Source organism: Tripterygium wilfordii, chromosome 16 (assembly GCF_013401445.1).
Source record: "Tripterygium wilfordii isolate XIE 37 chromosome 16, ASM1340144v1, whole genome shotgun sequence".
NCBI classification, from domain to species: Eukaryota; Viridiplantae; Streptophyta; class Magnoliopsida; order Celastrales; family Celastraceae; genus Tripterygium; species Tripterygium wilfordii.
This window is the reverse complement of record NC_052247.1, coordinates 1,726,061-1,753,787: the sequence shown is the minus strand read 5'-3', so window position 1 is coordinate 1,753,787 and position 27,727 is coordinate 1,726,061. Positions and strand designations below refer to the sequence as shown.

The window sequence follows — 27,727 nt, the reverse complement described above, 5'->3', positions numbered from 1 at the left end:
GACTGGTCTAGCCTCGAGGACTAGCGCTGTGTGGTGCGAGTGTTGAGTAGGGGTTTCAATGTGGGTTTCGGATCGGATAACATCACTTGTTTATGAAATATTTACATGTCTGGATCGTAGATTAGATTTCAGACGTATTTAATTGACCGAACCCGAATTGATTTAAATCCAGACAAGTAAACATAATAATAAATTAATCTGCGTTAGAGTTCAGACAAATAAATCGGACAAGATTTATGTATTCGTTTGGACCCGGACTAGGTTTAATATTGTATTGGGACCCGAATTTTAGACATATAATTTGTGTCTAAACTTGGTTTAATCTTAATAAGACAAATTTAATCATCCGAATCGGACAGTTTTTTTGCCCCTAGTGTTGAGGGAAAATTCTAGTTGGTTTCCTCAAAAAATATCGAAAACATTAAAATCAATTTATTTATTAATTATTATATGATTGCTTTCTGCGCCCATAAAGAAAATTCAGTCCCTTCTCCAGTTATGGTTTGCTGGCCGCTCCTCTATGGACTATTGGGGGTAAATGGTGCACCGAAATGATTTTTTTAATGAATAATCATGTACGAGAGCCCACATGGGTTCATATGTTTTTCGAACGAAAATTGTGATACTCTGATGTGGCGTTGCTTTTCACCATTAGATAAAACTTACATGGCATGATTTATGCCCTTAGATTAAAGTTCTAAGATTCTAGAATGATACTAATTAATTAATTAAATTCTAGACCCATGAGAAGAAATTTTTTTCAGTTCTTTGTCCTCTTGTTGCCTTACTGATCTTGCATGCTCACTACGTACACCACCAACAAGAAATTAAACAAAAACGTTCGAGCCAGAAAGAATACTGGCATGTTGATAAAGTTAGAATATCTTTTTTGACCAATATTTATTTACAAATCAACATATACATACACACATACATATATATATCACTACAACACCAACAAGAAATTAAACAAAAACGTTCGAGGCAGAAGGATTACTGGCATGCTGAGAAGTTCTGAGGATCTTTTTTGACCAATATTTATGTACAAATCAACATATATCGTGCATAAACTGATGAACTTGCTGTGTTTATGGTGCGAGAACCAACAATTTTGAACCAATCTCTCTCGATAACACTATCACTCTATTACCCTATAAATACATCTGCAAGACTGCAACTCACCACAATTCTTCAACTTCTAAACCTCTCTTCAGTATCAACCATCAAATATTCATCAATGGAGGTGGTGCTTGTCACAAAAGAGCTATCAGACACAGATATTAAGCATAGGTTGGTGTTTCCAACTCTTGCACTACATGAGTTTCCGATTCCTGTTGGAGAAAATTCAACAAACTTTCAAGCAACAGACACACAAAATGTCACGTGGAGCTTCACACTCTACGTTCGAAGGAATGATCCTCATCCTAAGCCTGTTCTCTCAAGGGATTGGCTGAGATTCATCAATGAAAAAGGTCTGAGAGTGGGCGATAGGATCATCCTTTCTCGAGAAATTATAAATGGAGTTCCTCGTTACAGGATCAAAGCAGAAAGAATGATTTTTGGAGTTTGGGCCAATGTGATGTGAACACTAGTTGGTCATGGATATGATATGGTGCTCTAATACCACTAAATATTTGTTTGTCTCATGTATGTCTTTGAAAGTTTAATGTTGTGTTGTTGTGATTTGGATTTGGTTTAATAAATTTGTACGTGTGTTGTTGTTATACATATTGAATTCTTGATCAGTAATGTATCATTTGCTATTATACTGATAAAGAATTCATCTCTCTACGTTTTTATTTTCTCAATTGTGTTTATAACGATGCAATGCTTGATCTCCAGTTCTTCAGATTTGTAGAAGTTGCGTTTATTCTATTTCATGCATTTATCACTAAGAAATATGTTTATCACTAAATCGAATTTTGAATACACATATGTTTAACTCAATCAATTTTCAACCCAAACATCTCTAATGGGTGTCTATTACATGCATTCATGGATGCAATGTTCATACATATATATATATGCGGTCCTATATTGCGGCTGTGACTTGGGAGTTTGATTCTCAACCGTTGGATTCATCCAACGGCTGAGATTTTAACACTTTATGCTATCCAAGTCAAGGCGCATACCCACCCATCCGCACTACATACTCCATCCAAATCGGAGATCCATCGTACTCCCCGGAGAAAACAGAGAGCGCACCGGAGAGAAGACAAGGGTCGCGTACCTGTTGCGACTAAATAGCTCGCTCCGGTTATAACGAACTGGAAACAGCAGAGAAAAGGGTTATAACGGTGGAGAGAGGAATTGAAACGGCGGAGAAGGGGGTTAAGGAAGGGGTGAGTTTCCCCGCGTTGGCAGCGGCCGGCGTGGTGGCTGGTGCGGAGGTTGTAGCTGTTTTGGTGCCTACTTCTGTTGTGAAGGGAATTTTGGAGGCCAGCCAGAAAACTTGACAAGGATTTCAGTTCAGTTCTTCTTGTGTTCATCATTATAAATTTTTGTGTGCTTCAATGCTAATTCGTTTGGACATTTGAACCCAAAAAGATACAAGTTCTCCCTGTGATTAGTTTTTCTCAGGTTGAAGAGGTGGTTTAATCTATGATAAATTAACTTGAAAGAAGCTGTTTTGTTTCATGGGCTTAAAGAAAGCCTTGTTTTTTTTTTTCTCCAAAGACCGGGGACCTTCACTTCCTTCTATGATTCTCCCTAGCTTTTGGGTCAAACAAAACTTGCTTGAGTAAATGAATATTCTGCCCTTATAATGGGCTGGGTATACTGGGCCTTGGATGGGCTTTAAAAAGGGCTGATTGCACAATTTCTGGGTGCGGGGAAACTCACCTATGATCAACATATATCGTTGAATAAACTAGCTATGTGTTCTGTGGTGACAAACACCATGACTTTAGTATAAGCTGGTCTTGGTCTTGGTCTTGGTCTTGGTCTTGGTCTTGGTCATGGTCATAGATGTGAATTCATGTAACAAACTATTCATCTCACATCCTCTGGGTGTGGGTGTGTGCTTGTAAAGTGTTTTATATGGACAATTCATTTCTTAACTAACATGATGAGTTTTAAAGTGGTTATTGGGTTGTGACGACCCAAGGATCTACAATATCATGTTGGTGAGCTCGACTTTCCATGAGTCATGCATATGTACTCGTGTTTTGATCTTGTTTTATTGTGGTGCAAGTTGTGATTTTGATTTGGCTTATTCAATTGTCCGTATGATGTTGTTGTAATTTATAATCATCATTTGGTGATCATAGTCTAGTTGATGAATCTCTTTGGGATCAAATCGTATGAACTCAGAAGGTCTTAAGTTCAATTTCTACTAGAAGCAATACTCTTGTTGTTACACGCTCATCTTTGATCCAGTTTATCCTGTTGTAATGTGGAAAAATTTTGTACGAATGAACATGATAATCTGAATTTATGTCCATATCGTATGTCTAAAATTATGCCTCTCTATCGTGTCGTTTTGAGTTAAAAAAAAGTGGTGTTGTTATATGCGATATCCATCTTGATTTCATTTTCAATCACTCACCTAACAAAATCAAAGACCTTATCTTTAGTCGAGTAGAAAACAAGAATTAGGCCTCTCTCTCCTTGTCTGAGCTCGTCTATCTATCATGCCATCATTTAATGATGTTTTTTTTGTCATCCTCTTTGACAATTTAACCCCGCACTCTCTCTCTCTCTCTCTCTAGTGCGTGGATTTCTTCTATTCGTTTGTCTTTTCTTTTCTTCTAGGTTCAATCCGTGGTCCTAGGAAAAGGACTCGCACTTTTGGTGTCTTTTTGGCCTTGTCTTTTTCTTTTCTTCGCGCGGACTTTGCTTCTTGTATTAAAGATGATGGTGGGGTCTGGGCTTTGTTTCTTGTATTAAGATGATGGGCTCTGGAGCTTTCGGTTGGGAGTGACAAAATTCTATCCCGTCTGAATATTTGACTTTGTTTGATTTAGATTAATTCAAGTTTATATATAGATTATATGTTCAAACTTCGGTCCAAACATATAAATTTTGTTCAGTTTATTTGTCCGAACCCTAACTCGAATTAGATTGTTATCCAATTTACGTGTCTAAACTCTCTATCTCTGTCTCAGCTTGTATGCCTGCCAAGTCATCATTTAATGATTTTTTTGTCTTCTTTGACAATTTAACCCCCCCCCCACACACACTCTTTCTATCTCTCTTTCCAACTGACAAATTAATAACAAGAATCTAAAGTTTAACTCAATCGATTATCAACCGAATCATCTCTTAATGATTATAGCCAATGACTACTATTCTCGAACTAGATGCACTTGACAACTTAAAACCAGGGATTTCAAAGTTGAAATTAAAAAATAGAACAATAAATGTGACTAAACCCTAATGGGTTTTGAATATAATAATATAAAGGTCCATCTAAAGAGCAAAGGGTTAAGAGCATCCACAATGGGATGATTTTGAAGTACTTGAGATGATACTTTATTGATAAGTTAAGTGCTAGATGTTCATAACGGGTATAATAGAGTGTATTTCAAGTACTTGAAATGCTACTTTTTTGAGAAGTATAACGTTACATGCACACAATTGGTGAAAAATGACACTTGAAAATTTAGTTGTGAAAAAAGGATACTTGAGAGTTGGAGTATGTATATAGTCGATGAATAGTGAAGAGAAAGATGATGAAAAGGAAGAGAGAGAAAATAGAGAAAATGAGTATGAAGTGTTAGAATGTATGGAGTGTTGATGAATAGTGTATATTGTGGGATTTACTCATCCAATTAAATTGTGCCATGCAAGATAGATGAGAAGAGAGAATGATTTTGGAGTGTTGGATATTTGGTGCATCACTGTGGATGCTCCAATAGCGCCACAGGTGCACGTTAGGATGAAGCATAATAAAAGAAAAAACAAATTAAGGTTGTTTGTCTCACTCCAAATGTGATAGAAAGAGACAGGCCGGAATATATAAAAGAGTTGTTTTCACCCATCGAAAGATTTAGACATAATTAAGGCCCCACAAAGAAAACATCGTTATCTTATTGCCAACCGACAGTATAGTTAGCTCTCTCATCTTTAAAACCCTCAAAATTCGAGTCCTATGCAATATGAACATCCTATAAATTAACTTCATCAAATATTGCAATTCACTTCTTCAAGCCCTAAACCTCTATTCATCATCAAATATTCATCAATGGAGATGATTTTTGAAATAGTGCTATCACGGACAGATACTATGCAAAGGTTGGTGTATCCAACTGGTTCACTGGATGAGTTTCCGATTCACGTTGGAGAACGTTCAACCGTCTTTCAAGCAAGAGATGCGGGGGATGGCATGTATCAGTTCAAACTCTTCATTCGAAGGAATGGCCCCAAACCTAGGCCTGTTCTCACAGGAGAGTGGCGGAGATATGTCAGCGATAAACATCTGAATGTGGGTAATAGGATCATCCTTTTTCGAGAAATTATAAATGGAGTTTGTCATTACAGGATTAGAGCACAAACACACATTTTTGGAGATTTTTGGACTTATAAGGACGAGGAGGGAATGCAAGTTTGAGATTTTTTTCATCTCTCTCAAAGTCCTTCCTAAGCTCTCTTCTTATTTGGTATTTGGTTCTTGGTCCTTTTTTAATTGTTGTTCTTGGGTATGCTCCTCGTGGTATGTATGAATTTTCTATGTAATACAATTCCTAATTATAAAAATAAAAAATAAGTTCTAGGTACTGACTGGTCAACATGCACACGACTGCCATATGAATTATTATTTTATTATTTCAAATCAAAAGGGCCCTATAACATGACGAGAACTTTAAGTTATATAACTAAATTAGAAAGTGAAAAGGACTAAAGAAAACGATATTTCAGTCTTAATTCAGCATATATTTATACCAACTAATGATGAATATGAGGAGTTAAGGGGAGAAAAAAAAGGTGAAATTGAGATAGTTGGAAGTTGGAACTTGGAAGCAATTATTAACTTTGTTGATTAGTCAAAATCAATGAATTGACTTGTTGACCCCACGACTTCAATGGGTCCCTTATTATGATGTCATTATACCCAATAAATGCATATCACATATTATTAGGATGCTTCTGGGATAACTATTACTGGGATCTCTAGCATTGTTGCTCGTTTATTAGACAGCTCTGAATCTCAAATGCCTTTGCATCACGTGGACATTGTACGAAACGCAGGGTCTTGGTGTTGGACCTCTTATCGTGAGCTTAGTTGGTCATGTGGACATAAGTTATATGTCTGGTTCAGATGACTGAATTTGTCCGATCCAGATTAAATTAAGTTTGGATATAAGTTATAGGTCCGAAATTTGAGTTTAAATACAAAATTTTTGTCCGACTTAAAATGGGATCCGAGTCCAAACACATAAATCTTTCCCGGTTATTTGTCCGGACCCTAACCCGAATTAGGTTATTTCTGATTTACTCGTTCGGATTTAAACCAATCCAATCCAGATTCAATCAATTAAGTACGTCCGAAATCCAATCAAGGTTATGATTCATACATATAAATATTTCGTAAACACTTATTGTTGTCCAATTTGAAACCGATTTAAAGCTCTCCAAAATAGAAACGACATGACCTATGGTCGACGACCAAAATTGACCTACGGATGACATGACCTATAGTCGTGTCGTTTTCAGTTAAAAAGAGTGTGTGTGTGTGTGTTTCTTTTTTTATCAAGAAAAAGAGTGTGTTGTTATGTGTGATATATATCTTGTTTTCATTTTCAATCACTCACCTAACAAAAACAAAGACCTTTTTTTTAGTCCAATAGAAAACAAGTATTATGCCCCTCTCTCTCTCATCTCAGCTGGTCTGTCTATCATGCCATCATTTAATGATGTTCTCCCACTTTTGGTATCTTTTAATTTTTGGCTTGTCTTCTTCTTTTATTTTTGCGGACTTAATTTGCTTCTTGTTTTAAAGATGATGATGGGGTCAGGAGCTTTCGCTTAGGATGAAGCATAAGAGAAAAAACAAATTCAGGTTGACCTAGATTAATGGGTTATACGAATGGAAAACGATTTGCTGGAATTATTCCAGCAATTCCACCTCATCTCCACCATTGAATGCATTAAGTGTAGTGTTGTCAAATCAATGTATTGTTGCATTGGATGGTGGAGATGGGGTGAAATTGCTGGAATAATTCCAACCCCCTATCCCTATACGAATATAAAGGTCCATCCAAAAGCGCAAAGGGCTAATAGCGCCACAGGTGCACGTTAGGATCAATCATAAGAAGAAAAAAACAAATTAAGGTTGCTTCTCGGTCTCCCTCCAAATGTGATAGAAAGAGACAGGCAGGAACATATAAGAGTTGTTTTCACGGATCGAATGATAAGACACAATTAAGGCCCCACAAGAAGAAAACAAAGATGAGCTGTCTCATCTTTAAAACCCTCAAAATTCGTCTCATCTTTAAAACCCTCAAAATTCGAGCCCATTGCAACATGAACATCCGTGAAATTGGTCAAGCCTAGCGATGCAATTAGCTTCTTCAAATATTTATCAATGAAGAAGATTTTTGAAAAAGTGCTATCACGGACAGATACTATGGAAAGGTTGGTGTGTCCAACTGGTTCACTGGATGAGTTTCCAATTCCCGTTGGAGAATGTTCAATCGTCTTTCGAGCAACAGACACGAAGAATGGCATGATGTACCAGTTCGAACTCTCCAAACGAAGAAATAACCCCAACCCTAGGCCCGTTCACTCAAAAGATTGGCGGAGATTCGTCAATGACAAACGTCTGAAAGTGGGCGAGAGGATCATCCTTTATCGAGAAATTACAAATGGAGCTCCCCATTACAGGGTCACAGCACAGACAAAAAAAATTAGATTTTGGGTTGATAAGTAGTAAACATAAGTGGGATTATGATCTTCTTATTTGGTATTTTGCATGTTCTTAGGATATACCCCTCGTAGTATGTATGAATTTTCTATCTAATACAATTCCTATGTATACAAACAATCAGGGGCAGATCTAGAAAATAGATTGAGAGAGACTTGGTAAGCACGCGGTCTAGCCAGAAATTTATAGGAAGGGAGACAAAGGTTGGTGGGTGTTCGGGAAGCAGCACACTCAAACAAAATTTTTAGGAGTAAGTAAATATCTATATAGTCATTAAATTAAACATTACAAATTAAAACATAATGTGTTCAAGATAACAAAAAAACGATCATTTAAATTGTTCTAACTGATTTTTATTAAATATAAATCATAATTTTTTTAATCATATCATGCATCAAACCGTGTATTTGCTTATAATGCGCATTTAGAGCTAACTATCATGGTCCACATCCACATCCACATCAAACAGACCTAGACTAAGATGAAGACTTCACCAACATGATCCTTATTGACCAAATCTCATCCACAAAAGACCTTTAGCACAACCTTAGACGCCAGCCAACTCCCCCATGCACGGCCCCACCAGATCTTCCTGCAACAAAATCAAAAGCTGAAACACAAAAAGTTGGAAGAAAAAATGATTAAGAAAGAGACAGTACGTACCGGTCTGATCACTAAACCACCGACAAGAACCTTAGTTTCAACATAAAAGCGAAAAGAAGACCCAACAAATTAAGCCACAAACATGTCATTCCTCAAAGCTATCGAATTCAAGGAGTCCGAATCAATTGTTACTGGAGTTGAACTCTAGTGAGATTTCCAGAGCTCTAATTTTGATACAATGTTCCAAGTATTGTTTTCACCGTTCAAATGATGTAGACAAACCAATTTCATGTCGGCCCCCCAATTTCAGTTTAGGTAAACATATCGATAACCCAATTTCGGCTTGCAAATAAAACAAGTACGTATGAGCAACCACAATGATGCTATTTTGTTACAGCATGGATGATCATAAAGTGATATTTGATCGGACATGGATGAATTGATGTATACAACAATGACATTTTGATATTATATTTTCATGCTTTTTAAGGACTTTATTGGACAAAATATCATTGTGGTTGTGGTAACTTTCATTGGTGTCTCATGGGCCGTAACATTCTCCGGATTTTAAGGAATAAAAACAAATAGATTGTGTCTTAATTTCAGCATACTATAAATTCCCCGTGCGCAACAAGAGATTGGAGACATGATGTCACCAATGCTTACGTAATAATCAACGTAATATCGTCACATAAACAAGACCCTACGTACTAATGACAAACACGATCAAATATTCTTCCAACCTTTTCAACATGCAAAATATTAATTTATTGTTTGTCGTGTAGTGATCGGTAGGGTCTTCTACAGAAAACTACGATCATTATCACTTAAAAACACACTATAAATATATTTTTTTTCAACTTCCTTGGAAAGGTGCCAATCATATTAATATATTCTAAGAAAAAACTGCGAAATAAAAAAATTACAAATTGATACATTTCAGAAAACAATTTTCAAAAACAGATGGGCCAGCCAAAGACGAAGCCCAATGGTTCCTACATTGGAAGGAAAATGGGCCCTTTAGTGTATGATCTTTGAAAGACAGGGCCTTTAATAGGCTACTATACTTAAAAATAGATGGGCCAGCCCAAGACGAAGCCCAATGGTTACTAGGTTGGAAGGAAAATGGGCCCTTTAATCCTTTATTATATGGGAAATTTTATCTACACACCACTAATCTATTATCTTTACACCACTTTTTGAAAATGATAAGTTTACATCAAAAAATTAAAAGTCTACACACAAAATTATAGTGAAAAGATGACTATACCCTTAATTTGTAAAATATTAGAATTTTTAATGTTAAATTTACATACAGATTGTCTCTTTAAACCCCAATTCAACCCCACACTATCTTATCGATATGCACATGCCCAGACGAATAGAGAGTGTAGGATTTTTTTATTTTTGAATATTGTTTAATTGATCTTCTACTATCAGCCCGGGGTAAAACCCATCTCCTAGAAGTCTAGTGATTATATTGCGGATATTCCCATCAAGAAAAGGAGGTTTCCTCTAATTCTGTCTCCTTCTCCTCCACCGGAAGAATCATTCTTCATCTCCACCATAAACTGATTCTAATCAAAATTGACAATCGAGAATATGTAAGGAGACTTCTATTTCAAATGTTAGTGTTCCTGCAAGTATAATCAATGTAGTTGACTTACCTGATGAGAAAGAGGAAAAATAATGTGTGGGGTTAATAATTGTATATAAAGATATTTTTGTAAACTATAAAAAATTAAAAAGTGATGTAAAGAAAATAGATCATTAGTGTGTAAATAAAATTTTCCTTATTATATGATCTTGAGAAAGTAGACCTTTAATAGGCTACTGTATTTTTAAAATTTGGACTGTAGACCTTTAATAGGCTACTGTATTTTTAAAATTTGGACTTTTCTTGCTTGGGGGTATTTTGTCACAAATACCCTTCCAAAAATTGACGTATGCCCTTCAATGCAGCGCGCACACGGTATTCTTTAGTAAAAGGCGAAAGAATAGTTCGCTTTGTGCGCTCTGCAGGGCTGCTTGAAGTTCCCAACTATTCATTCCTCCCTTAAGTAGTTTGGTTGTAGAGCAAGCTTTGTGCTTTTTCCCGATGTGGGATTCATGCTCTTTTAACTCATGTGTTCCTCCAATGGGAATGCTATGCTGGCTTGGAACCCATTTTGGACTAAAAAATTACGAGTTGGTTAAAGTGGAAAGCTAGATATCTTATTCTGCCACAAAATTTCACAATTTCCCGAAGTTTGTTGCCGTAAAACCCATCTTATATAGGGTGTATGTATGATGCAAATGATTGGGGCAATTCATCGAACATGTGGTGTGCGATGCTAACCATGGCCATATTGAATGCATATATTAAAGTTGGGCCGGTTCTACTCCTGTTTGCGCCAAGAATAACATGTCCTTCTCATCTTCCAATGCTAAAGATTTTAATCTTGATGTGAGTATGTCAAAGTTTTTCTACAGTGAAGCAAGAAATCTAATTACTAAAAAAGGCTTGGGGTTTCATTTTCTGTTCAACAATTAATGCATGCCAGTGCTGCAGCCTCCATGGACTTTGTTCAGATCAAGATTCATTGAAATGTAAATTTGGAGAAGAAACATGAAATTCTGACTCAAGGTTGTACATGATATGCTGCTTGGCTGTTACATACATATTTTTGCTAAAACTTGGTCATCCCATATTGGTTAGACGTAAGTCACCGATGTGAAGAAAAAAAAATATCAAATCCATCTCAACCAAAATAACCATTTCAAGGACAAAACCATGCAGGCCTTAGACGGTTAGGACTAGAGCGGACAATACTTTTGCAAATTGTTTGGGTTGTTTTTATGCGGTGCTCTTACGAGTATCCGGTTTTAAACAAAAGTAGCTTGGAAGAAGATTTGATTAGGGGATCTAAATTTGACTGAGCATACAGCTTGCATTGATAATGATACAGCTATGTTTGCAGCAAGAAAAGGACGGCAGGTGATACCGACCATTATAATGAGGCTTGAATGTTCAGCTGACCATGTGCTCTTTCTGATCAATGCATTCTTTCCTCAAGTGGGTTAAAGGGCTTTACCAAAATGTACAACTGAACTGTTCATAAACACCAATGGACTTGTTTGCCTAATATTGACTATCATTGTAAGATATTGTCCGTTTTCTCAAGTTCAAGCTCAACTCATCACAGGGCCATGGTTTTAAAACGTGTTTTATTGACTCTTAAGTTTATAACCGATCCATTAGATATTTATTTTAGCGATGTGTGACTATTTTCATAATTAACAATGTGAGAAAGAGACCTAGCTGGAGAGTATTGAGTATGTTGACTGTCTTATTGTGCAATAGTGTAAACCTACTTAAGTACCTATAATGACAATGTTCAATGTAGGGTTCATGATAGTATTTGTTCATAAAATCATTCTTAGGCTCGTCAAGATTAGAAATTCCACATCGATTTAGCATTACTCGACTGAGTGATTTATATGCAAAACTCAGTTCCTATGTAATTTTTTGGTCTAAAAACCAATAACGACAGCCCATAAAAAAACAAATCAGTATATGTCTGTGACCTAGAACGGACAATATTTTTAACTTATTTGGTCTGAGAATTTCAACAAACCCTAAAAGTGTTTTAAGACCTTCAATTGAAACACTCTATGCAAGATTTTTTTATTTTGCCTTCTACTTAAGCATGAACTCCACCTAGAAGCAATGTGAAGGCATCTTCATTATGTGAAGAAACAATGAAATGAAATGGATGGGTCACACACGGACTGACACATACACATGTAAATGTATTTTTGTTTCCATCACCAATTTATGATTTGGGGGTATAGTTCAAACGGTAACTTTGTCACATCATTTAACAGTCACTATACTTTCTACTGCTTCATATTTATTATTTAGGCCTACAATACTGTATATCCAGATCACCAACAGTAACACATTTCTGGTGTTAACATAATAGTATGAAAACAGAACACATGCAATAAGGGTTCATGGATTAGAACACTAGATTCAGAAAACATGATAGAACTTAATGTTCAGTAAACAACACTCGTACAAAAGACTTCTACAGTGGACGTGTACAGGATCTGGTCGGAGTCGGACGTGGACAGGATTGGGTCGGGGACGTGCAAAATATACACATGTTTCAAATACATAAATCTTCAACAACTCTTTCAATATAATAATACAAGATTGAGTAAACATAAAAGTGGTGTATGTAATACATAAATCTTCCCCATTTTATTATTGTTAAAAAGCTTTCAAAGTTGGAAAAAAAAAAACCTCAACATTATAGCAGCTTCAAGGCTTCAATTCTAACTTAATACTAGAACTCAAAGAATCATCATTAAGCCAACCATACTTCTCCAAGAAAGGATTCAGTGAAGATGTTGGAGGTGGAGGGTATCGATCCACGCAGTCTTTCCACACATTAGTATCCTCCAAATCCTTCATAACCTCCCAAACACAGTTGTTACACATAAAACCAGCACCAAGACTGATCATTAGAACCCTGTCACCCTTCTTAAGCCTCTTCTTTGCCTCCATATAACCCAAAACATACCAGAGTCCACCAGCCGATGTGTTGCCGAATCGGTGGAGTGCCATTCTAGTTGGCTCAAGATCATAACCACCAAGTCCTAAACCCTCACCAACCCCATCAATCACTGCCCTCCCACCAGGGTGTATGCAGAAGTGTTCAATTCCAGCCTTCAAGTTCAATGTCACTCCATTAGTCTTCTCTAATTTGTTCTTGTTCCGTTGAAGAGTGGACACAATCATGTACCTAATGAGCTCCCAAGTTGGCAAGATTTTGGGGACAAGGACTTGGAGGTTCATCTTTAAAGCTTGAGCAGCAGCTTTTGTTAGATTCTTGGTGAGTCTAAAACCTCCATAACCAAGCTCATCCTCTACTTGTATGCAACAATTGTATGCATCGTCTATAGATCCCAAATGAGTTCGAACGCTACTAGTCAATTTAAACATGGCTTGATGTTTGAAGGCTCGGTTGTTGGTTAAAAGCATCGAGCAGCCACCGGAGCGAAACAAACAATTGGAGAGCATCATTGATTTCTCCTTCCCACAATACCAATGAGCACCAAGTGATTCTGTGCTAACAACAACAGCAAGTGAATTGTTGTATGTATTGAACAAATGCTGCACCAAATCAATGGCTACAAGGCTTGCACTGCAACCCATTCCAGAGAGATTGAAGAATTTAATGTCCTCTCTCATCTTGTAACGGTTCGCTATCCTCGAAGTCAGAGAAGGTGCAGGGGAGAACAGAGAGACATTGACAACAAGAATGTCAATTTGTGATGGAGAAACACCCGTCTTGAGAAAAAGTCCATCAAGTGTGGTGAAAATAAGATCATCCATCTCCAAAAATGAATCCTCCAGAGTCGGTGATTCTTCTCGGCCTGCAAGCACAACTCTTGGACCAAAAGTTTCTTCACCAATACCAGAACTGACAATTGTTTTTAAGAGAAACCTGTATTCTTCAATGCCCAAGTTCCTGTTTCTCATGACTATGTCTCCACTGGTGACAGTATCAAGCTTCCTGTCATCGGCGGAGGTCTTATAGCACTCATAGTGTAACATGTAGCAGCATTGGTGTCTCTTCTTGAAAACCCGCTTACAGAACCTGAAGATGACATACAAGAGAGTCACCAAATACATTGTCATGATAATCTCCATTAGAGAAAAACTGAGAGAGAAGATAGATATATACTTTGATAGTATAAAGTGTGTATACATAGAACTCTTATATGTGTTGGGCTGAACTTATGTAAGGGTTTTTATAGAATTATTGCAAACCAAGTTGGCATCAGAACCTCTGGACAGCATTAATGAACCCCATTTATGGTTGAAGTTGATTAATCTCTGCAAGTCTTCCTTATCTAAGAAAGTTCCAACAATTTTTGATAGACATATGAGTAGTTTTACAGTTTCACTGGGTGGGTGGGTGGATGGCGAAGTAGGTTTGAGACTGACAGACTGTACAGTGTAATGCAGAAGCTGTGTTTCCTACTTTTCCACCAAGTAAGCCATTAATGGCACTAACTCATATAGGTCCTGCACAAATTTACTTCTTATATTGTAAGCGTTTGGGAGTGCTGTAAGGTGTGATGAGGTGCTATGAGGTAAAAAGCTGTGGTACTGTGAGGTGAGTTGGAACGCAAAAGCTGTAGTAACATATATTGTGATGCTTGAAATGCTGGTAGTGCTTAGTTCAATTCTATAAGAAGCTCCGAGCTACTTATAAATGCAAAAGAAGAGATGTCACAGGTAAAGGAGGAGATTGAAGGATCCTTCAAGTGCTCTTCTCTATTATTTACAAAATCAAGCTATGAAATTCTCTTCCCCGAAAATACTATTCAACAGAACAAGATATCACCTTTTGAAGAAAATTTAGAACAGAAAAAGGGCAAGAAGGTTTACAAGAGCGGAAAAAAACTACACAATTGACCCTTTTTTGATAAGTTTAAAGGCTTATCCGATACTTATCCTCTTGTTTATAACAAAACAACACATAATAATTTGTAACAAGCAGTTTTATGAAAGGGGACTCTTGCAGTTATGGGACTTGTCCGCAAATCCAAAGATGGGCAACAAAATAAATCGTTGAATACTCACCATTTGTCAAGAACAAAACTGGGACCTTCAAAATACCTGCAGAGATGCAGGGAAAACTCGGGTCAGATCCCAAACAAACAAACCAGAAGCACTTGAATTATTTTTATGCTGCATACCCATTTTAATACACTACTGATACTGCCCAGAAATTTCACTATTCACGTATGGAATATGGATTGCGTTCACGGATTTGTTCTTTTATAAATACCATGAGCTCCGTGCAATCTCCGTGCAATCTCCTCAAGGCTTGCGGAGAACCCCCAATGGGTTCACGGCCACGAAGTATGACTCCATAGTCCATCAATGTCAACTGCAATTCCACAAGAAGTACTGCGATTGTTATATTCTGAACGAAGAAAGAGTTGACAGTGAAGAAGATCAGAAGAAGCAGGAAGGAGGAGGGGAGAAGAAATTCTGTAATCTTTATTGATTGCTTGTTACATCCAACGGCCATAAAACGCCTGAAAATATACAATTGTTTTGAAATAAGTAACTTTGTGATACTGTGTCGTTTAAGTCTTGTACATGGGCTGAGCGAAATGATATTTGACTGAGGCCCAACATTGTAATTGAGCCCAGATCTTCAATGGAGCTGAGCGTCTCTTGCTTTGCCGTGAATGGCCCAACAGTGTAAGTGAGCCCAAATCCAAGATCTTCGATGAAGCATCTCTCTTCCTAACTAGCAAACAGCTTTTTGTCACATTTTGGTATCGAAAATGAGGTTTTAAGTGAATCCAAACAGCCCCTAGACTTTCATTCTATAAATTTATTTTCTTTTTGCTTAAAAAAATACATAAACAAAAACACCCCACTATCATCAGCCACTTTGCCTTTCTAGGTCGAAAACTCGCACGAAATCTCGTTCGAGCCCTTTCTGCAATCAGAATCAGAATCCCTATATAGCAAAGTTTTGACGCCAAATCTATATTTGAATTGCTTGGTTTGCATCGAAGTTTTTGGAGTTGCAGAGACAATCAAGAATGCCTCCAAAGCAGCAAAAATCGAAGGCCGATTTGGCGAAGAAGCAGAAGGTTGTCGAAGACAAGACCTTCGGACTTAAAAACAAGAATAAGAGCAAGAATGTTCAGAAATACGTTCAGACTCTACAACAATCGGCTCAGCCGAAGCCCGACGCCACTAAACTCGCCGTCAAGGTTGCTTTCTTCGCTTCCGTATCCAATATTTTTCTGTTCTTATTTATTTGGCTATTTTGTCTTTGTGTTGTATGGAATCCAAATAGTCGTTTTTGGGGCTTAGAAGATGATGATGATACATGGGATGGGATGATTGGCAGAGAATAATAGAAACCATGGAAAAATATTTATTTTTGAGAAATCGAGCCTGTGATTATAGAAAAGTGTCATGAAACCAAACATGGTTTGATCTATGAGAGAAATATTTGTCTTTTTGGTTTTTTTTTTGTTCTCTTAGACTTGAAAAGGAGACTGATTATGATTTGATGGACAGAAAAAGAAAGAGGAAGAGAAAGCGAGAGAGAAGGAGCTGAATGATTTGTTCAAAGTTGCTGTTAGTCAGCCAAAAGTACCACTTGGTCTGTACCATTCGCGTTATAAACAAATTTTCTTTTGTTTTTTGGCTATTATCATAGATGGGTAGATGATACATATCATGGAAAAATGGGATATTGGATAGGTGTTGATCCCAAGTCTATATTATGCGAGTTTTTCAAGGCGGGACAATGTACTAAGGGCTTTAAATGCAAGTTCTCGCATGATCTCAATGTTCAAAGAAAGGGTGAGAAGATTGATATTTACAGTGATACGCGTGACCAAGGTAATTGAACGGACATGTGGTTTATGTTATGTTTCATTTGAATTTTTCTTATTTTCATTTATATGTGATTTTGATAAGACTTACGGGTTATACCTAGTTTGCACCAACTTGAATTGCCTTTTCTTATTTGTGATTTTGATTTTAGAAGACACTATGGAAGATTGGGATCAAGAAACACTGGAAAAGGTTGTGGAGTCGAAGAAGAATGAGTATAACCAGAACAAGCCAACTGACATAGTATGTTTCCCTATTCATCTGAATCCCATTTTGTTGTATCTTATATAAATGCATACGGTGTACCTATCTTTTGTGAATTTGGCATTTGGAGATGCACGTGTCCTGTACTTTCATGTCCTAAGATTTACCTTTTTGTATTTGTTTGCTCTGCTCTTCTGTTTTTTAGACAAAGATTGATGCCTTTCTATCTTTTAGTGTCTTTGTGGTGGTCCCTTTGGATAGTTGTATTTAGTAAATGAGCATTGGGTTAAACATTTCTGTGTTTTGTTGGTGGTGGTACCCTTGTCCCCTTATGAGAGTTATCATTTTCCAATAATTTCTTGACAAGCAAATGAGATAACTTGTTATGACACTTTAAAGAGCTAGTCATGCCAATGTAAAGTATGATAACAAGTGTTCCATTTCTAAATGTCTTCTGGGGTTAAAATTTGGAGGAGTCATTGTTTTCTATTGAATACATGGTGCTTGCTGACGCTGTAGAGCTGGACTATACGTATTTTTGGTCCTTGCAGCAACCTGTAAAGCACGGACACGGACACGAGTGTCGGACACGACACTGCACTGATACGCTGACACGGCAATTCTCAAAATTCTAAGGATACGACACGTTAAGGACACGGCAAATAAATATTTAATAAATATATTTTTAAATTTAATTCATATAAATATCCAACTATAAATCATTAAATCAAAATACTATAACATCATAATAATCATAAGATTCAAAAATAATTATTAATTTCATGCATCTAAATCTTCAATTGGATTTTCTTCGATATTCTCCATCATTCCATCATAAAAAATTGACCATTTAAAAGGGTTAGGAGTGGTCATTGTCTATTTTTAATAGAGTTAGGAATGGTCAACTTTAAAGTTTACCATTTAAAGTTGAATATTTTTGTTTTGAAATGTCGGACACGCCTGCACCGCGTGTCCGAAAATAATTTTTAAATATTAAATAAAAAAAGAATTGCATGACACAGTGACACGTGGCCGACACGTGTCGGGCAAGTGTCGGACACTTGCATTGGCTATCAATGCAAGTGTCCATGCTTCCCAGGCAGCAACTCTTTCTCTAAATTTCTGTTATCTTTCTATTGATGTTATTTCAATGATTTTTATCTACAAGGATTTGGAGTGCTGAAGTGTGCATTAAACTTTTACATGCTCATGTACTCTAGAATGGCAATTTACTTGAAATATGGCTTAGGGAATTGCTATTGTTGTATAGCTGCAATTTTTTTCAAATGATACGATTGTGGATAATCATGTCATTTTTTATATGATGCACCCATTACTTTTGACATGGTGGCCAAGTTTTCGACGGCATTTTTGCTAAACTAGAGTTCCTTATTGTTATGTGGATCACTATTGAATTAGTTTGAAAATTTTAGTATGATCCTATATTCCTATAGCTTTCTGGATGCTGGCAAGCTACGCAGGATAGCTGAAACTCCAGGGATAAGGCCTCCGAGGCTCCGACGAATGTATTCTGGGTAGTTTTTAGCAAATTGGGTTTTAATCATCTTTAGTTCTTGACCGTCAATGACTATATCTCTTTCCATGTTTTTTTTAATCACAAAGACGATAAACATTAAATCCCCAAGACGACAAAAATTTGTCCCAAACTTGAAAACAAAAACCTCAATAGGATCCACATTAGTACTCCACTTGCAAGATGTCAAATATAGCATAGTATGGAAAGACAAATCAAAATAGTTAAACAATCTAAGAACCCTTGTCAGATTTTGAAGCAGCAGCGGCAGCTTGTCCCCGAAGATGACCTGTCCTCCTGGCTTCAATGAGACCCACCTTTTGACCTGGTGGAGCAAAGCGGCTAACTGTACTTGCGTGCCCAATATGCTGGTGGTTACCATCACCATGGGGATGCTCGACAGGATTCATTGCAACACCATGGACCTTAAGCCAGCAGTTCCTCTTCACATGGTATTTGTGATATGCATTACCTGCCTTCGGAAGTGGCTTCTCAGTCCTGCCACGACCTGCACCTGACCAATCATAGCCCTGCACCTGCTTGGCACAATCTTCTTTGCTCCAGAAGGAAGCTTGACTCTGGTAGTTCCATTATCAGGGTCGTGACGGATAACAATAGCATAATCACCAGAGGCCAGTTCGACGTTGCATTTAAAATATCTGTTGGCCCTAATAATTTTTAAGATAAACTATCTGTTGAATTTGTATATTTTCTTGTTGACTGATATTTTATTTACTTATAGGTGTGCAAATACTTTTTGGAAGCAGTTGAAAAGAAACAATATGGATGGTTTTGGGTTTGCCCTAATGGTGGCCAAAGTTGCCACTATAGACATGCTCTTCCTCCAGGATATGTTTTAAAATCTCAAATGAAGGCTCTACTTGAGGAAGAGAGTAACAAGAAACCCATTGAAGACGAGATTGAAGAACAGGTGTTTGTCATAAATTCATAATAAGTACCTTCGTTAGCGATGCAATCTCAAAATCTTTTGTGAATTAAGATTAATTAGTCCATGCATAACTCAACCATCTTCCCTCGAGTTATTTCTTTGGTCTTCCCAGTTCTTACAAGTATTTCTATTTCAGCGTGCAAAAGTATCAACCACTACCCCAATGACTACTGAACTGTTCATGCAATGGAAAAAGAAAAAGGTGGAAGAAAGAGAAGCTGGCTTGGCTGCACAACAAGCAGAGCGGGCTAAGAATGATCGCATGAGGTATTGTACTTATTTTATTGGCTGTCTGCCAGAATTTTAACATGTTGAATGCTGTGTTGATTGTTTTTCTATTTATATCAGTGGTCGGGAGTTGTTTCTGTCGGATTCAAGCTGGTTTGTGGATGATGCTGAGGCGTATGAAAAGTATAACCGAGAAGAAGAGCAGGAGGATTCAGAGAAGAAGGTAGCCTCAATAATTTTTCATGCAGTGTCTTACCTTTCTGTTGTGATTTTCTGGTCGATGGAGTCGAGTACCTAGACAGGAAGGGAGGGCTTACTTCATTGTTATGTGTTGTACTGTTCTGCTTTGTATTTATTTGATTTTTATGACTGTCTATATTGAATTTTAGAATTTCAATGACAATTTGAAAAACTTGATTGAACTCCTAAATTAGGTGTATTGTATTCTTTTGTTGATTTGCTTGTTCTTTGGACAATAGATGGTCATCAGATCATGTGATTGGAAAATCCTTACCTTAGTCACATCAAGATCCTCTATGGTCCTATTCACTTGACTCTTTGTATGTTTCAAATTATAATATAGATAAGGTTAACTCAAAGGATTGGTAAGTTGGACATTCAAAAATATATGTCCAGAGTGTGTATACTTGCACCCTGCTTCACATTCCGATTTTAAACTTGAAAAGAAAAGAAAAGGCTGTTAACTTGATGTTAGATGCTTCCTCTTCCTTCAGGTGTGATGATGGCCATGATTGTCCTCCTTTCTTTATTCCACTTATTTTCTTCATATAATGTACCTTTAACCTTTATTATATGTGGCTGCAATATTTTTTAGATTTGTCAGCTTTGAGATCTAGAAATGTTTAGTTCATCAGTTCCAATACTTCAGATGCTGTTAATTAAAATCCTGCTTTAGAATAGATTTGGCATGATGATATTAGGTTGCATAAGTAGGGTTGAAAGGACGCAAAATGCTCGAGGAGAATGAATGAATGGTTTTTTTTTTGAGCCCTCGGAGATGAGGGGTTCAGTCTAATGGGTTCAGATGCATAGTTTGATGTAGACAAAGTAATGTTGTCAGTTTTTTTAGTCATCTGTTACTTCAACAGTATTTCTTCGACTAGAGACTTGCAAATCCTTTTGTTTGGACCGCCTGTATTTGCTGGCTTGTAATGATGATGTGTGGGAGTCTTACATTTTTTTTGTGGGGGCCTTGCTATAATTTTTTATTTTTCAGGACAAGGACAATTCAGCAGCAGCAGGAGCAAGCACTTCAACTGCAGTGGCTGATTCTGAAGGGGCTCGACCTGAAGATGAAGATGAAGATGACGAAGTTGATGATGAAGATGAAGATGAAGATGACGATGACGAGCTGGATATGGATGAGTTGAACGAGCTCGAAGCCAGTTTATCAAAAACATCTATTCAAATTTCTGAGCCAGGTGTTGGGGCTTCAACTTAGGGGAGAGAAATTGCTCAGTCCAAAATAGATTTGACGAGGGATTTGGAGTACGTATCCGGCTATAATTTATAACTGTCTGTGAAAGAATCTTATAGTTTGATCAGAGGTCCTATTTGCACTTTCTTGTTTTTGTTTTCATGCTGGGTATCTGATTTTCTATTTGGTAGCCATGAATGATTGCCTGAACCATATGCTGGAAAGAGGAGGGGATTCTGTCTTAGACAACTACATGCCTTTTAAAGCAGCAGTGTGAAATGTTTAAATTCCAATGTCTTCCGAATGGCAGATTAATTTGGGATATGACACTAATAAATGTTTGTGGTTCTTGTTTTTGTTCCTTTTCTGATCTACATTGTAAGCAAAGCTAAGTTAATTGAGGTTCTCAAAACTTGGCAGAGATGAAATTCCAGAAAATGGAACAAATGTGATATCGTTGGTTCGGAAAGTATGAGAAGCTTCAGTTGATCAAGCTAGTTCCAGTTGTGAGTTCTTTAGGCTGACATTTGAGTTGTCCATGCCAATTATGTAGTTTCTTTCATAGCTGTAGTTGGTCTTCTAGTTGGATTGTTGAGTTATTGATTTACCTATCTTTAGAAGCTTATCACAATGGTGATTGATGATGGTTTAGGGTTTCTTTTCTTCTTCTTTTTTATCAGTTATGAAGCCAGAAAGAGATTATTAACTTGCTATGGAGTCATAGCCATAATGTATACTATAGGAGTCTGTCAAATAGACACGGCCATGTGACAATATTTGACATTAGTACATGATTAATCAATATTCTTGGACTCTTGACCACTCCCAACCACTATTAATACCTACAAAACTAGTAAGGTAATGATCATCACAAACATATATTTTGTCTGTTGTTGAGGTCTGACTGGTTTTCTTTGATTGAAAATTTGACTCTTACTTAAATACACATGCAAATACCTTCTTTTTTTGTTTTTCAACCGAGAACATAAAAGGGGATATTTGATTTTAAACACTCAATATGAGTCTAAATTCATGCTGTCAGACCCGAGAATATGAGTGTTTTTCACGGGATTACTCCCAGTGAAACTCACAACCTTCCGAGTACACACAAGCAACAGCATCATGGCTATGATATCTTATCATTGTTCTATATTTCTACAAACTACAAAGCTTTCATGGGGTTAGTAATTAATATTTCTACTGAGCTTGAAGAAACCCAGTTGGATTTGACTTATTTACATTACACCCTTAAAAGAGATACTAAACAACCGTGCTACTGTACCCAGAAATATCTAATATTAAAATCTTCGTAGAGCTCACATGCACAAATTGAGATTATAAATTACTAAAGGAGATATTCCAAAGATCAAGTAATGGACCCACAAATTCCTTTATATAATTCTTCATTTAAGAAAGATAGAGAGGTGACTTGAAGAGCATGATACATGAGATTGAAGATCCATGGGTCCTACAGATTTCCTGTATATTTTTGAAGCAGAAAATCCCTTCCTTTCAGATGATATGCAGTACAATTGCCAAACTCAAATCAATAATGATAGGGATTCCACTAGTTGGTATCTCAGGTATTCCACCAGCTTGTATCCCAATTATCATAGATGTTAAGTTGTACGCACAAAATTTCATGTGCATTATGTGGGAAAAATGAAGTCCACAAATTCACTCGAATCATGTATGTCCAACTCAACAGTTGTGATACCAAACTTTTGAGATCTTTTATCATTTTCGAACTCAAATTCACAAAAAGAACAATGGATAAAGCTAAGAAGGAATATTATCAGAAATTGTTGCACTTTCAAGGACCAAGCAATGTCCAAATTATAAAGGGAATAGCTTGATAGATTAAGCATGAAAGAAATTTCCAAATGAACCAAGATGAAAACATGACAAAGAATTGAAATCTGAGCTTGCTCTATTTCTGTCTCTCTTTCTCTTTCAAGCATTGGAGAACCCAATTCAGCTCTTCATTAAACATGTCATCTGTACTCATCAGCTTTGTTTACCACTTGTGGAGGTGGAGCTGTCAGCACCATCATCCTTCTTCTTTCCTCCTAAGTTCCCTGTTATTTTCTTGACAGATTCCACCAATTCTTCACATATTCTCTCTTTGATTTTATTACCTCTCTTTGGTGGAAGACTGGCATTACCTTTCTTCTCTGCAGACTTGCCACTTGATTTGTTGTCCATACAAAGCTCTGGTAAATACTGTGATATGAGGAGGAGGAGAAATCAAGAGAGTAGTTCTGAAAGTCAGTGAAGTAAAACACAAGGAGAAAAGGCAGATGGAGATGGTGAGACCAGGTGGGCTCCCTTATATATATCTTGGTGGGTGACATGGTGTGCAGTGTGAACACACATAAAATAATGCCTCCCCAACCCCATCCTTTTTCTGAATAAATTATGTATTTATGTATGTTTATCTGGGGGGGTTAGTACTAGGCTACTCGCCAAGAAATGGACAATTGGCAAACCAATAGCTGCAGATAAGATCAAGAGGAACTTGTTAAGACAAATGAAAAACACAAGATTAATCACATTAGTAAACCTCACCTGAACTCTTTTTTTTTTTTTTAATGTAGAACCCACCCAACTGTCCACCGGATAACTGGTTGGTAAACCCCAGGCCACAGGAACTCTTCATTTCATAAACATGAGTCACCATCCAAGTCAGACTCTAGGCACCACTAGAAGGTTTAGGAATAGCAAAATCCATATATGCAGAGATATTGTAACTTGCAAGGCCTAAATTCTCAACAAGCAAATGATACCAGATGTATTTATTTTCAATGTTAAAAAATTAGAGAGAACAGCTTCCTACAGTGACTAGATTTTTAAAAAGGAGCCAACAATACCACAACCAAGATGATTAATTCATATACTCGATTTGGTGACACCCAAGTACGAATCCTCCCCCCGCTTACTTAAAAAAAAAAAAAAAAGGGGTTTTCTATTTGGTGTTCACACTGTTATGGATTTTTTTAAGTAAGATGCATCATATCTCTTCTCTCTTTATCCAGACATAAAGAACCCATACACTACCATATGGAATCTGCAAAGTTGGCAAGCAACATCAGAAGTCATTATAATAGCAGCAGCAACAAGAACAGTACAAAAAGGGCAAGCGAGTGGTGGGAGGATCTGTATGCTGTTGCTTTGAACAAGTAGACCTTTTTCAAGAGTTCAACACAACCCACATTAATTAGTCTTTTTAGGCTTTTCTTTTAATAATTCTGTCACTTAGCCAGTAGAAAGAAAGATCTGTGGGATGGTGTGCCTACAATATACCAAGACTCTGAGTTTATGTCCAGTGAAGAGTTTGGTAACCTATAAACTATTCTTAGTTGTTGGCATGAACCATCAAGCTTAAAAAAACTAGGCATGAACCATCAAGCTTAAAGAAACTAAGAAAATCACATGGAACTCAAATACAGGAAGATTTGAAATGAAAAAAGCAAAATTTTATTGGATTATCCACTACAAGACAACATGTAAGGCAAGAATCAGAAGTTTCACCCTAACCCCACTAACATGTCCATATGTGAAAAATGGACAAGAAATGGAAACTGACAACAGTACATGTATACTTTAGCCAAAAAGACACACAAAAAAAAAAAAAAAAAAGAAGCAGCTTGAAGCCCAGCTGCAAGACCCAGAATTCAATGGCTCAAGACAGAAACTCCTGACCCATATGTAGCTAAAACACCATCTATAACCAGCACAATACCCTCTTTGCCTTCAATTGCATATAAAGAAGAATCTGACCATCTTCTCAGTCTCACCATCCTATCTTGCAACCCTCAAATTTCCACCTTTTGACAGAAGAACACAACAACAGTAATCCAGAAGAATTATATGTCAAGTACTGCTTTCCCTGCTTGACTGAGTCTAAGAAGTAAGCAAAGCAACTGGATGGACACAAAGAAGTATATCTGTGAATAAATTAAGTCAAGCTAAAATCTTTTATTGGGTCTGTGTTTATCTCATCTGGGTCATGAGTCATTACTCTGAATGCCCATGAGAAGTGTCATTGCTACAAGGAGGGGTTGTTGAGGTTGAGATTTCATTGGAACCTCCCTTCTTCTTTACCAGTCCAGCCACTGATGCTGCATTCTTCACCTTGTTTGCCAACTCTCTGAAAATCCTGGCCTTAATTTGACCCCTCCGAGGAGGAACTCTAATTTCTGGCCTCTTTGGAGACTTACGGTCTTCATGTTCCATTGCTTTGAAAATGGTTTGCAGGTAATAAAAACACAACTACCTCTGCTTGGGAAACAGAGAAGATATGTAAAACTCTGTTTCTGAAAACAGAGATATTCTGAAAAGTCACTGAAAACAAAGAACAAGTAAAAGGAGAATATTTAGTGGGGGAGGAGAGACTGGTGGGGTCTATATGTATTTCTTTGACAGCACCAACTTTGGTTAGTCAGAGGACTTCACATAGTGTGAATAGAACTTAAAAAGAATAGGAATAGTATTGTGGGTCAGACAACCTAGGAAGATCAACATCAAAACCTATTTATTAATTTCTGGGAAACCATATTTATATCCCCTACCGATGGCTTCTAAGACAACTAAGAAGATTTCGATATCTTTCATCTTTTGACTGTCAGACTAGGATTAATAAAGACATGAGTCCAGTCAAACAATTAACTTCTTCAGTTTTGCAAATTGGTGGGTTAATTACTCTTCCAACATAATAACAGAAAATGTAAATAGAACATACCTGGATGATACCAAAGATATAGCAAGTCTTTCTTTTTTTCTTCTGGTTATTCCATGTACTTTAGATCATTTCATCCTGCAAAATCCATACTGTGCATGTTAGAGTGATAGAGTGATTTTGAATTGCAGCACATAAGAATTTTCAATGTTCTAAACTCTTAATTTAACTACCTTACTTGTAAAACTATTAAACATCTTAGTCAGCGACCAAAAGCTGTATGAAGAAGAAAGATTGAGAAAAAAACGTGTCTTGTATTGTAAATGATAGGTTCATGCATGTTCCAGAAGAAATATTTGACTCAAACTATAAATCATAGTAAATTACCATAAAATCTCTGCACGAACACTTTGGATCACACACTTGATAGCGATGGAAATGTTGAATTCAAAAGGCTGAATCTTTCAAGCATATAATCAAACACATTAAGTGCAATAAGATAGAACCCACAACACATCCCCGAGAGGCTGAGAAGCTTGGCCTTTTACACTAACCCAGGCCAATCAAAAATATTCTTGAAGCTTTGGATAAAAAGGAAAGACTGTCTCCTCAAGAAGAGACAAAGGGTACTGTTTCCATGGACCCATGAGCCTGACCTTCAATATCCAGGCCCACATACCATTGGTGTTTGACTGCCAAACCTGGGTCGTCTTTTTCGAGCCAAATATGGTCAGTGTGGCAAAATCTGTGAGTGGACCAAAACTTGTGTTTTGAAGAGAGCAGAAAAAGACGCAACATAGCAGGAGAAGAAAAAGTACCAGTTTGCTTATTGTTTCAAAGCATTCTATTAAAGATAAGAAGATGGAGTACTTCAGACATGCAGACCACACTCAATTTGCAGTTTTACCATATGGAAGGAGGGTCTCTTTTGGGCCTGAATCTCATTCTGGTTTTGAGAGACTCATTGCAACTATTTTTTTTTTTTAAAAACCATAGAAAATTATTCTTGCAGTTAGACTCATTGTAACTTGATCTACGAGATCACATGTCATGACAAAAAATCTCATATGATTTGATCTCACATAACCGAGTCGGGTGATATATAAGTAAAGATTCGCTCTTCACACATTATATACACGTTTTCTAGGCTTTAAGTACCAATAACAACGATCCATGAAAAATAAATTCGTAAGGACCTGTGACGTAGAATGGATAATATTTTCAATGCATTTGGTTTCAAAATTTCAACACAAGTTTTTGCATTAAGAAGGGTAGGATAAAATTGTTCATGCAATCCTTGAAAAATTGATGATTCAAATAAATTAATTTCCAAAAATATTTCATTTCATTGTTCATATTCAAGGTTGTCAAAATCATGATTATACATAAGATTATGAGAGGCGGACAAGATCAAATCATAAGATCTTATAAATTTAAAATATAAATATAAATATAAATATAAAATAATTTATTTCTATACAAATAATTAACATAATAGAAGTAATAAAAATTTCCTCAAATATTACTTGCAACTTATAAGATCTTATAAATTTAAAATATAAATATAAAAATAAAATAATTTATTTCTATACAAATAATTAATATAACAAAGGTAATAAAATTTTCCTCATTTATTACTTGCAACTTATTAGTGAAAGTGTGGTCATGCTTGATTTTTTTTTTCATCAATAATTCCAGACTTAAAAACATTTATGAGTTGAAACGGGAGATGATAGATTTCAACCTTGATCCTCAAGTGATACATATTATTTTTATCATTTTAATTAGTGATTTGGGTTTA

At 36.6% G+C, this 27,727-nt stretch overlaps 2 protein-coding genes, 1 long non-coding RNA gene and 1 other non-coding gene across 5 annotated transcripts; 1 reads left to right on the top strand and 3 right to left on the bottom strand.

The window, feature by feature from the left end:
- Window positions 1-10,376: 10,376 nt before the first annotated feature.
- Window positions 10,377-10,493, bottom strand: LOC119981561. Its single transcript, XR_005464173.1, has one exon. It is a non-coding gene; the product is annotated as a U5 spliceosomal RNA (small nuclear RNA).
- A 2,149-nt stretch (window positions 10,494-12,642) lies between these two features.
- LOC119980809 (3-ketoacyl-CoA synthase 19) lies at window positions 12,643-15,531 on the bottom strand. The gene is made up of 3 exons (XM_038823599.1): window positions 15,224-15,531; window positions 15,108-15,143; window positions 12,643-14,115 (listed from the first exon to the last, which is right to left on the bottom strand). Exon 3 carries the CDS (start codon window positions 14,070-14,072, stop codon window positions 12,774-12,776), a length of 1,299 nt encoding a protein of 432 aa, XP_038679527.1. The 5' UTR covers window positions 14,073-14,115; window positions 15,108-15,143; window positions 15,224-15,531; the 3' UTR covers window positions 12,643-12,773.
- Window positions 15,532-15,891: 360 nt separating this feature from the next.
- On the top strand, window positions 15,892-21,605 carry LOC119981264 (zinc finger CCCH domain-containing protein 21). Of its 2 annotated transcripts, none has more exons than XM_038824320.1 (8): window positions 15,892-16,261; window positions 16,575-16,659; window positions 16,761-16,901; window positions 17,050-17,138; window positions 19,376-19,564; window positions 19,719-19,849; window positions 19,931-20,033; window positions 21,048-21,605. In XM_038824320.1, exons 1-8 carry the CDS (start codon window positions 16,088-16,090, stop codon window positions 21,270-21,272), a joined length of 1,137 nt encoding a protein of 378 aa, XP_038680248.1. In that variant the 5' UTR covers window positions 15,892-16,087; the 3' UTR covers window positions 21,273-21,605. The 2 variants fall into 2 exon arrangements, with proteins under 2 accessions (XP_038680248.1, XP_038680247.1); XM_038824319.1 differs by having other exon boundaries at window positions 17,047-17,138.
- Window positions 21,606-24,292: 2,687 nt separating this feature from the next.
- LOC119981381 lies at window positions 24,293-26,948 on the bottom strand. Its single transcript, XR_005464111.1, has 3 exons — window positions 26,314-26,948; window positions 25,990-26,064; window positions 24,293-25,592 (listed from the first exon to the last, which is right to left on the bottom strand). It is a non-coding gene; the product is annotated as an uncharacterized LOC119981381 (long non-coding RNA).
- Window positions 26,949-27,727: the final 779 nt, after the last annotated feature.